The 12,159-nt window shown below is 39.1% G+C and overlaps 1 protein-coding gene across 34 annotated transcripts in view; it reads right to left on the bottom strand.

Moving 5' to 3' along the window:
* madd (MAP-kinase activating death domain) overlaps positions 1–12,159 on the bottom strand; it is a 56,537-nt gene that overhangs the window by 14,341 nt on the left and 30,037 nt on the right. For 9 of the 34 annotated variants that reach the window (XR_013794559.1, XM_079585964.1, XM_079585972.1 and 6 more), the window contains 13 exons: positions 11,840–11,943; positions 11,503–11,699; positions 11,161–11,411; positions 10,926–11,065; positions 10,196–10,294; positions 9,693–9,731; positions 8,348–8,377; positions 6,461–6,520; positions 3,825–3,933; positions 3,424–3,610; positions 3,180–3,330; positions 2,634–2,837; positions 1,067–1,123 (listed from right to left, as the gene is read on the bottom strand). Coding sequence is in view for 33 of the 34 variants with exons in the window: in XM_079585964.1 (XP_079442090.1) it covers positions 1,067–1,123; positions 2,634–2,837; positions 3,180–3,330; positions 3,424–3,610; positions 3,825–3,933; positions 6,461–6,520; positions 8,348–8,377; positions 9,693–9,731; positions 10,196–10,294; positions 10,926–11,065; positions 11,161–11,411; positions 11,503–11,699; positions 11,840–11,943 (1,628 nt within the window). In the remaining variant the exon portion in view is untranslated. The remainder of the gene's footprint in view (positions 1–1,066; positions 1,124–2,633; positions 2,838–3,179; positions 3,331–3,423; positions 3,611–3,824; positions 3,934–6,460; positions 6,521–8,347; positions 8,378–9,692; positions 9,732–10,195; positions 10,295–10,925; positions 11,066–11,160; positions 11,412–11,502; positions 11,700–11,839; positions 11,944–12,159) is intronic. The other 25 variants (XM_079585969.1, XM_079585971.1, XM_079585980.1 and 22 more) reach the window with 11 other exon arrangements.

Genomic DNA, 12,159 nt, shown 5'->3' with positions numbered 1-12,159 from the left:
ATAGTTGCATCAAAATATAGTAAGTATAAGTAAAATGAGGTGGAAAACCAAAGACAATGTATGCCTGTGTTCAGTGACAATCATTGAGAACTGTAAAAAAAAAATTATACAAATGCTTCATATCTATATACCGGTATTCTCAATAATAACCTGATTATTATTTATTTATACCACCTGATAAGAATTAAAAATAAAATAAATGTAGTAACTAAAAAAAAATCTAAGTACATGTGAGATAAATCTACTTAATCATGGTCGAAAAATATGAATGCTTTAAAGAAATGACAAGTTGCCAAGTAAAACAGAGAAAACCAGTCAAGAGTAGGAATGGGCATGAGTACTCGAGTACTGGGAAGTGATAGCATTGATTAATAATGATTATTTTGTGATTGGTTAAAACAGAATATCAGCTGGTACTTTGCAGTCCGATTGCTTTGATTGGAAGGCACTTATACACAGAGTCTTGACTTTCAGTTCGCGTGAGCAACGGCGCTTAGAACACTGTGTATACACAGGAACGCATTCTAGCCCAGGGGTCAAGAACTGTTTTAAACTAGTAAAAATAAAATAAAATTACTCAAATCATAAGACGTATGTGAGACGTTTAAAAAAAACCCCACTGAGACGCGATATAAATGCAAAAAATACTTTCTGACACAAGTACTCAATATGTGTCAAGTACTCAAGCAGTCAAATGAACTAAAATGCACATCCCTAGTCAAGAGTCAGATTTGCACACTTAGAAATATTGGCCCAAATATTGATTCCATTTCAATATGTACAGGGCTTATTTTATACCTCAAAATTGACTTTGGATGGATCACCATTTTAACTTTGCATCTATATACCCATGTACAGTATATATACCTTCCTTGACAAAATGTTTGGGCCACATGTCTAAACAGGCTTTTTGAGAAGATGTTGAGTATTTGGGGGCAGATTCTGTTTCTACCCACGATAGAAAGTGGTTTAAGGGAAGAGGACTGGTGCAGGTAGAAGGACAGAGTCCCTGTTTTGCAGTTCTGCAAAGGAAAGTCTAATTGGGTGCTTAGGGAAGTGATCTTACTCTGTTCTTTTTCCAAAGCTTTTTGCTTTCTGTTATCCTGGTGCTTGCTCCACAATTCTACCCAAGATGCATTGCAAGCAAGGAGAGAAAGACAGAGAGAGAATCAGAGAGCCGGTTGAATTGTCAGATATGGAGGATGAGCTGTTTTTAAGAGAAAAATCATAATAAAAAAAACAATAAATAAAACTGATCAAGTGCAAAGTCTCATTTTCCAAAATGTAAGGATGTTTTGCAATGTTCACGTAGCCATATGCAATCTAAATGAAGGATCTGATGTCATGTAAAACCCTTCAATCATTTAAATCTAGTGGGGTCCCATTACAAAACATCCTGAGCTCTGCAACCCTGTTCCTGAAGAGCCAAAACGATGGATTTCACACAAAATCAGCCTCATGCCTTGGCTTTCTTTCCCCATTCTTGTCATCCATAATGGGCAATGGCTCTCCAAGGTGAGGGTGGATGGTCTGGGAGGTGCAAAAGGCGTGAGATGAGAACGACAAATCAGCCTCACAGCTGGTGAGTGAAATGAGGTGTAGCAAAAGCAGGGCGTGCAGTCTCAAAGACATTCCGTAGAATTGCAGGTGCATTATTACCGAAGGACAGACAAGGCAAGGTAATGAGGGTTGGGGTTTGGAGAGGGGGTGGTGGACGATCCCCTGTACACAGACCCAGATATGACCGCCAATCAGAGGCCTGGGCCTAAAAATCCATAAGCCACTCCAGGTGTTTCAAATGGAAGCAGGTGTCTGCGGTTAGCTTTAGGGATCATCATAGGACTGTTAACAGGGGAAACAACAGCTCAGGACCCTTTTATAGAGAGTAGTGGTACAGTCCAAGACCTTCACCGTCCCACTATTTCACTCTCGGCTACATAGAGTCTTTCACTAACATGCATCTAATGGATTTAAGGTGAGTCGGGACTGGCAAACAGGATTTGAAAAAACACACGTTGAACATTCCGGAAGTTGTTTACATAAATTAGGTTCATGTGCATCACAATATTCCAGTAATGTGTCTACACCAACCAATGCCCCCTTAAAATATTTGTTGGCTCCAAAAGCTACAGAACTGCAGACGTTGTCAATGTTTTTGAAAGGATCACTCATACTATAATGTATGAGTTCACTCAAAAAATGAAATTCTGTCATTATTTACTTACCCTCAAGTCGTTGCAAATCTGTGTGACTTTATTTCTTACGTAGAACAAAAAAGTAGATAGTCTAAATAAGTCTTAATGTTTTTTTTTTAGTCCATACATTAAAGGTCAATGGGGTCTATATTTAGGACACCACTGACTTTTAAAATATATATTTTTTTGTTCTGCAGAAGAAAGAAAGTCATACAGGTTTGGAATGGCATGAGGATGAGTAAATGCCGACAGAATTAAACTTTTCAGGTGAGGGAACACTTGAGCCATTGTGGTTCTTAAGTTTTGGCACAAAGTCAGTGTAGACCGTTAATGAAATAGAGGAAGCGGCCCTAAGGGACACGTGGCCCCCAGAGAGCTCAGGGAACATAACAAGCAGCGAGAAGGGGGGGCATGCAATGAGGACTGCTGTTTACACACCAATGGAGGCAATAAAATTCTCTTCGTTCAGACTCCGTGTATCAAACTGCCGTGGCGATTTCTCAGAGGAGGGTGGTGGCAATTGTATACGGGGTACCAGGAGCACGCCTGCCGCCCTGGCGCTCTCCATTCGGCCCGATGGGCTCTCCTTACTGCCTGGGCTGTTCATCCCCTCTGTGGGGCTCCGTTTCCGCTTGTCTAGGTCTGTGAGCCACAAGCGGGCACAGAGGAAATAGAGCAGGGAAATAGAAAGAAGAGGAAATAGCAAAGACACATGGAGACAAAGGGATAGAAATAAAATTTAGAGGTGGTTACATGTGATTTCTCTATATGGAAAAAAGGCGGAAACCCAAGATTATGTAAATAGCTTATAGAGTGACTGACACCAAGCTGCACATGGCTGTGAAGAAGAGGAACAAGAACCTTCTAGAAAGTGGAAAATCTTTGTGTTGGTATATATCTATTGGTCTGACTGAAGGCAGAAACCACATTTAATGCTAAACATTACGATTTTTTTCTTAATTTGGACATTCAAATGAAGGTTACCTTTGGTTTGGTAGTGGGTGCGCGCTATCTCTAGCAGACTGAAGACGCTGGCCATGCCTCCCAGGCCAGCATTAGTGTAAGAGTGCTCCAAACTGGACACTGTGCACTTCAATAGATCCAACATGCCTTTGTACACTTTCCTGTTTATCTCCTATACGTATAGGCACACAAAAATATATAATAAACAAAACAAACAAGTAAAAAATGCTTGCTTTAGCTCAGCATCAACTCGTTTCTAACTCACCACATCTCTTATAACTTCCTGCTGAGCGTCTTCCTCTGATTGGACCGCACGGTTGAGTTTACTCAGTACAAAGACGCGCAGCTGTTCGTTCTCTAGCAGGCGGCGTACCTTCTTCATGTTGAGCCAGCCCACACCCTGCCCATCGAGCACGCTCTGGACCACCTCCTTAAGAAACTGCTGGTTCTCACTGCACAGAATAAAAGACCAGGTTTAATGGAGCAAGAGCCTTTCTATTCATCAAAGAATCCTGAAAAAACATTTATCATAATTACCACCTACCATAAGTATGGTAGCACTACTCTTACAAGTTCTTTTTTATTTGGATTAATCACTCTGCTTGTGTTTGTCTAATTTGCAAGATGTTTTGGATAATAGTGCATAAATGAAGAAATATGCAGTACCTGGTATTGTTGGCTCTGCCCTGAGGAGATGGAGACTCTCTCTTGACGGTGGGGCTGTGCTTAATAACAGAGGATTTCTGATCTACCAGCGCTCTGGGAGCTCGTGCCCCTAAAACAGAACATTCACTTTGTCAGACTGGACATAGACCTTATTTGTATTTATGCCTGTCACATGGAACCTGCTTCCATGTGTCAATACCCACACACACCCACACACCCCCACACACACCCACCCCCACACCCACACACACACCCCCACCCCCCCACACACACACACACACACACCCACCCACACACACACACACACACACACACACACACACACACACACACACACACACACACAAAAGAGAGAATTCATTTGAAATCTTTAGGTAAAAATTCACGTCACTTGAAAACACACATCTAATCACCACAGCAGAAACACAATGACTACAGCATTTAGACACACAATGCAGTCTAAGGCCCCTACACAGATGTTTTAATCTTGTGTCTGGTAATAGTATAGAATCAACAGAAGTAAAGGACAAAACACACACACACAGCTTTTAACTTATAACTTGCATATTTTCCTTTGCGCCTCAGTATTTTGGACACTGCAGTATGGGGGTTATTACATGACTAATGACGCAAACGTTGACAGCGGGCGACTCAAGGACTGGAGCAGTAAGGAGAGCTACAGTACAGGAACAATGACGCTGGTTGGTGCAAACACACACATACAGGCAAAGGACAGAGTGAGAAAAATGAGTGGAAGAATGTATGAGTGAGAAACAGACTGGATGGCAACAAGAAACAACACAACAAAAATAATGAAATAAGCCCTCTCAGTTTAGAAGAACATACAACACACACTTCCTGTAGCTGTGAGTGTACGTCAACAGCACATACACTAACACACACAAAACAATTCAGTGTGTGTGTCTATCCAGCCTCTGTGCATAGATCTGAAGATTCACATGCATTCACAGCCAGTGCATTGATGGCTTGTGCTACATACAAGGGCATTAACAGACGGCAATGTTCACACACATTTCACACTGCGTGGCAGATTACATGTTAGATTGGGCCAGGAAATATTTTTAGACAAGACTTACATGCCACACAATGAAGTCTGAATAACTATATGCTATAACAAACTTGCCAAAGAGGCATTTTGAAACAATTTATAGGAGTAGAACCAAATGCATGAATTATGTATTGAAGCCTGCTAGAAGGATCAGTCGTTTAAATCCGAGAATATCATTGTTGTCATTTAATGAGATAAACTATCTAAGCCGAATATCCAGTGGACAGCTAATCATTCACATGTCTCAGTGCACTGTGGCTCTACTGTGATAAGATGCATTACACCTCATAATATACCATATAAATAGTATAAGTCCTTTATGTAAATTCTACTGTTCAAAAGTTTGAGGCCAGCAAGGATGCATTGAATTAATCAAATGTAACCGTAAAACACATTTATATGTCTTTCTTTCTTTCTACTCATCAAAATATCCTGAAAATGTCAAACAGTTTCCACAAAAATAATAATCTGCACAAGTGTTTTTTAACAATGATAATAAAAAAATATTTGAGTTTCCTGAATGATTTCTGAAAGATCTAAAATTAAGATTTCTGAAGGAATTTAATCTTTGCCATAACAGGAATGAATTACATTTTAACAAATAAATTAAAAAAGAAACCAATAACTCTAAATTGTAATAATTTGTTTTTTTTTTTATTTTAAAAATAAATATTTGACTTTTAAAAAATATATTTGACACTTTAAAACACTTTATTTTAGTGTCCTTGTTACATTTTACATGTAGTTTCTACAGTAATTACTATACATTCTGCATAATTACATGCAACTAACCCTAAACCAAACCTAATCCAAACCCTAGTAAGTAAATGTAGTTAATTAATATTACTCAGTATTTAAATGTGTAATTACACTGTAACAAGGACACCTTGAGATAAACTAACCATTTTTGTAATAAGCTGTAATATTAAATTGTAATCTTATAGTAATTATTACTAACTTGCAATAAGTTACCGGTACTCTAAATTGTAATATTTCACAATATTACTATATTTACATATACTGTATTTTTGGTGAGCATACGAGACTTACAAACCCCAAACAGTCAATAGGTTATTATCGTGCAATAAACACCAGTTAAATGCACATTCTTTCATAAAATCAGCACATTCATTTTCAAATAAATAAAATACGGTCAAAGTAGCCATTTCCTGCTTATTCTGCATAGATTAGAGCTCTGCACATTCTGGACATTCCCTCAACAAACATCATGAGATACTTTTTAAGCAGTATCACAGCAGTATTGTGAATACTTTTTGGCTTTTCCTTCACTATCTGGTCATATACTGTATATATGATCCTATAGTCTGATCCCAAGTCTCACAGACATCATCAATCTCTCTATATGACATAACAGCAGTCCTATTCTACAGGCCCAGTCCACCAACAGAAGACATGATGCATGTGAACAAACGGTTACAATGGGACTGACATCCAACAAAAGGTGACAGTCGAAGGTGAGGAAGCAATGGTGGAACAGGATGCTGGGAGATGTAGCTGACTGGCTTTGGAGAAGCATGCAGCTCACGCAGCAAAGGGCAGAACCCACCTTCTCCGCTCCCCGGGCCGATCTCTGTTACAATCTCCATAAGAGAATTTAGCCCAAATACTGGACACAGAAGCCAGAATTAGTGCAGGGGGTCAAAGAGGGGACAGAGAACAAAACCGGCCCAGACAGAACCAGTCCAAACATCAACCCACAACCACAAGCGTCGAACACATGTACATATAACAACAGAGAAAACCAGCAGAGAGCATGGAATATGAAAGAGAGAGAGAGAGAGAGAGAGAGAGAGAGAGAGAGAGAGAGAGAGAGAGAAATAAGAGAAAGGCAGAATTCAGAAAAAGTATTTTAGTTGAGCATTCCAGACTTACATTTAGTCAGAATATCTTGTGATTTGGAAGGTCTTGATTAACTATGATTACATTAATGACAGAATGAAGCAGTTCTACAAAACTCCATTCATAAAACGAGCAAAAACTACTGGATATAATAAACAGAATTATTAATATTAGAATGTTTCAGCCATAAATAATGGCTTAGTGCTTTTAAAAAGATGTAACGCGTGATTAATTTCATAATTAAATTTTTTTAAGTCGGCATGCAATGAAAATCTAATTTGTAAATGCATATTCTAAATATTACAATGAATAAATCATGTTTGCCTATGTTTCGTTTTTCCCTTTTTTTGACCTCATCATGTTTAATCAGAAATGTCATAACCTGATCTTTCTGTGAAAACAACTTCTCTCTAATCATTTAGTCCACTTAAACCCCTCCCCTCCACAATAAACCGCAAGCTTGCATTCATCAAGTGCAATGTCCATACCTCCAAAAAGTTGAAGGAAAAAAGGCCAAGAGCACATTCTTCAAATTGACACGGTGTAACTGCTAGAGAGATTGTTTGTTCAATAGAGACACCAGAGATGGCCATTTGTTGTTCCTCTGTTTTGACAGTGAACAGGAGTATGTTTGTGTTCACTGAACATTAAAAGAAAAAGAATCATTACCAGTCGACGTGCTAGCTGGAATGCAGTGTGGTTTCGTCTCCTGCAGTGCTCTATGGGTTTTCTCCTGTACCCGGCTCTAAAAGCAGCATTGCTATTCTCTGCTTAAAGCTGCACAATTTCTGTGCATACAAGCTACAATCCTTGACATATCATCGATTTATTTTAAAACCCCACAACCACCAGAGTTCAAAGTCTCCTTTACTGAGACTTTGGTGGAAATTCACCATCCAAGTTTAATGGAAACTACATTTCAGTTCTGAACCTGATCAGAGCTTGAAATGTACTGAGTGACTGCACTTCTCCCATTGTGGTTTTGTTATCTTCAATTCACCCAGGGAGCTCAGGTGGAATTGAAATGGAACAGACCTCAACTCTGTTTCCAATTGTGGTGACACACATATAAAGGAAAGATCACTTCAAAAACACACCGCACACAACACAAAGAGCAGTCAAAAATTATCATTCCGATGCTACAGAAAAATCTTTTCTGTATAGAAAAGTTTTTTTTTTTTAATTGGAACCATGAGCTGGCTGTTGTCTACTAAAAAGTGTGCCACCATTCAAATGTTCATTACTAACAATCACAGAGTAGGAAAGGAGGAAAGGAATAGCGGATATATGTGAGCACATATATATCCCCCATCTTAGAGGTTCCAAACTGCTGTCCTATGAGATTTTATTTTCCAACCCTGAAATAGCAGACATTATCAGATCATGACAAGTGCGGTTTGGTGTTTAGTTCAGATTCAAGGGTGTAAAAGGAAGCATCAAGGACAGGAGTTAGAAACCAATGCAAGTCTGTCAGTCAGGTTCAGAGTGAGAAAAGTGGGCAGAGTTTCTCGTTCTCTCAGGACTCATAGGGTCTATATTACTAAAAACAGCAATTTGTTTTCTCATTAGGGCAAACTACAGATATGAAACATACCAGGACTTTCGGGACTGTCATCACCATCGTCTGAGCAACACAAACATCATCCAAAATAATAAACAAACAGAAAATAGTCAACAATAACAACAACGTCAATAAAAAAGAATCTTGGTTGCTAGCTTAGAAAGTGACTATATGTCTAGGCTGGCTAGGGCTGGAACGACGCGTCAACGTAATTGATTACGTGAATTGGTCGATTTGCGTGGAATGCGACGATTTGTTGCGCTGTTTACGTTCCTCAATGATAGGAGCTGCTACTCTGGACATGCTGAAAATCAGCACGTTTTTACAAAAATATCTAAAGTGAGGGAATTTTTTTTAACAGAGACCAAATAAAATCTGTAAAATTGAAATGGTAAACCACAGCAGCACAACTTCTATGCAGGAGCATCTGAAAAGAAAACATCCTGGGGCTCTCCTACCTCAAAACAACGAGAAGAAAGCGTAAGTGTTTGGATAACACAGCACTAGAATAGGGCTGTCGGTCCCATATTTTCTGCTTTATGCGGCTGCGTTCACACAGCATTCAGTTTTATACAATTAGTGCGAGACGCTCAAATGTAGCCTACTCTCTGCAACCGGTTACAATGCATTTATCGCATTGTTGTTTATTTAAAATATGTAATGGATGAACTCGCGCCTCGATTGGACTTGTTTAATTTATTAACATGCTGTCAATCGTTATAAAACTTGACGGTTTTATGGACACGGCCATACTTGTTACTGGCGCTATGGTTACCGCTACGGTAACCATCGCGCCGCAATAGCTAGAAGCTCTCTAACGTTCCTCTGGATGCAATAGAGCAGCCATTGCAAATCCATTTGTCCATCATATGAGAAGTATCACAAGTGCTTGGAGTACGTCGTAAATGTTGCGTCGCGTAGACAACATCACTTAAAATTTTCCTAATGTTGTCGAGGCGAATCGCGTCCAGTGTAGAATGCGGTTGTGACTTCAGCGGTTTGATCAAACAGCTAAATAAACATATTCAAGCAGCTCCTTTAATCTCCTGAATGAACAAAACATTTCAGGATTCACACTTTGTAAGCAATTGCTGCAGTAAATTCCAAAAAAGTGACCGTGAACGCAGCCATAGTAAACACCTTTCCTAATTAGGCCTAAACCTTATCTTTTGTCACTAATAGTACCATTAGGTAAATCAATAGATTGATCGATTGAAAAATAATCGTTAGTTCCAGCCCTAGTCTACTCCACCCTAGTCTATTTTCCCCTTATTCCATTTCGGAGCAAAGAGGAGGCATGATACTCGTCACTTTCAGGGCAGCAACATTGGATAACACTTGGGTTGGGGAAAAGAAATCGGGTAACATTCCCACAAACCTTGATCTGTGTCCTCTGTTAAATCAAAATTAAAATATTCTTTAAATGAAATACATAAAACAAATTATAAAGGAAGAAGAGAACAGAAGTGGAAAAATGAAAACTAGACAACTTAAGTAAATAAGTATTCCTTACTTTTTAACAGCTGAGGTTGGAGTCTTTGTATAACTAATGCCTGTACTAAACAGACTTATTTCTTTCTACTATGATTTTTAGTAATGAATTATTATTGTCTAATTCTACAACTACTTTGACATGTACTTATTTGACCCTTATTTGACTCATAAATTACTTTAGAGGAGTTAATATACAAGTTCAGACTAATTGGAGTGATTCAAGCATTAGTTACACTGCCATTAGAAAAGACATTAGAAAAGACAAAAGGGTTTGGAGAGAAGGAGAGGAAGAATATAACTCGACTAGACTGGAGGAATGAGACAGGGCGAGCATATGGGTGGATGAACGGGAAGGTCACATGGAGAGATCCGAGGGGATGTGTGTACCTTTGAGGCTGGGGAACGGTGTGTTCTTCTCTCGCGCTTTATTAGGCAGAGCCAGACTGGAGAGACTGAAACTGGTGCCGTGGTTTTTATACAGGTTACCTGCACATACGCGATTCAGGAGAAATGTACAACAGGGAATTTTGTCCAGTGTCCTAGTTAGTCTCCAGTAAAAGCCAATATGCTACTGAAGATACTCTTATTTATAAATATTAATACACATTACTGTTCAAAGGTTAGGGATCGGTAAGATGTTTTCATGTTTATGAAAGAAGGCTCATAAACTAATCAAATCTGCATTTATTTGTATACAGTATATTAATACAACATAACATATCGGTTTTCTATTTGAATATTTTTAAATGTAATTTAGTCCTATGATGACAAAGCTGAATTTTCAGCAGCCATTACTCCAGTCTTCAGTGTCACATGATCCTTCAGTAATCAGGTCATAAAATACTGAAAAAAGTATAAATTTCTTTAACATGATAAAAATCGTACAGATACCACGCTTTTGAACAGTAGGATGCCATGTAACCTTCACATATTTCTCATTAATTTTAACGTTTGTTTAAGTTCTTTTTCGAGACAAAAGTCAAGTCAGAAATTCAAGCAAATATCTTCAAAAAACATTGTGTTCATTTGCGTTTTAAGTATTTTTTGTGTCCAATTTTGCAACGGGAGCATGAGCTAATAAAGAATGAATAGATGTGATGTTAAGCTGGCCACTCACTGGCGAAGGACATGAGTCCCCCGAAGCCATCGTTACTATTGTTGGAGATGGTGGAGTTCGGAGAGCTATTTCTGGAGTCTCCCTCCCCGTCAGATTCACCCGGAAGCTTCAGACTGCTGGGTCTCAATGGACGTGATGGCCTAAACACACACACAATTTAGGACTTTGAGTGCTGGTCTGTGTAACGGAGATATAAATTCTGTGTGTTTGTGTAGGACTATTAACAAAAACATACTTGTTGCCATTAAGATTCTGATTGAATCGTGGTGTGTAACTCTCCTCCTGCTCATCTGCTTCTGCATCTTCTTCTGTAGGGAAGCCATACTGGGGTTCAAAATAGGGGTTATCATACTCGCGCTTCTTATTGCCTGTGTCAACAGGCACCGGATCAGGGCCGGGTCTTGTGAAAGGTGGAGCACCCAATCCTGGGACAGAGTTCTGGATGGGCACACTTGTTGTCACCTCTACAGCAGGTTCCTTCTGCTCCTGCACAAAGAAACACACACACTTTAGGTATCATCACACCATATGAGGCTTTGCGCTAGATTCAGATAACACATGTAGTTTGAGCACTGACATGGTTGACTCCCTGTATGACTGTACTGGGGCTGGAACTGGCCGTGGTGCTGGAGCTGGACCGAAGCGGCTGGCTGTCCGCTGCCTCTAGGGGACCCTCTGGCTCTGGGTCACCGCTCTCCCCCTTAAACTCCTGGAAGTCATGGATCTCTACCTCATTCGCATCTCCCAGCGCAGCATGGGTCAGGGGGTCAACATCTAAAGAGCAAACAGAACAATTATGAGGCTGAACTTCTCAACAGTTCTGAGTTTAATCAAGATTGAGCTCTATAAAGTGATAAATAAGGTAAGAAAAAGAGTCTATGGTTAGGAAAGAGACTAATAATGAAGAAGCTAACTTGGTGTGTCCCCCTGTATGTCCCCTTTGATCATCTCGTTCACAAAATCTCCAAGAGATGAGTAGGAAGAGCTGGAGTCATCATATCCTTCACTGTCACTACCACTGAAACAAATAGTAAACAATAACAAATAAATAAAAAATATTGAACACAAAAATCTATTTATGTAAATATACATTACAGTAAAGTTTGTGTTTGGTATGAGGCTTTGATAGAGGTCTCTTATGTTCAGCAAAGCTGCATTTATTTGATAAAGAAAATAGTAAAAATAGTTATATTATTTATTATTATTATAAATTAAAATAACTATTTTAAAATGT

This window comes from Phoxinus phoxinus (assembly GCF_949152265.1).
Source record: "Phoxinus phoxinus genome assembly, chromosome: 2".
Taxonomy (NCBI): Eukaryota; Metazoa; Chordata; class Actinopteri; order Cypriniformes; family Leuciscidae; genus Phoxinus; species Phoxinus phoxinus.
This window is presented reverse-complemented; position numbering and strand designations above follow the sequence as displayed.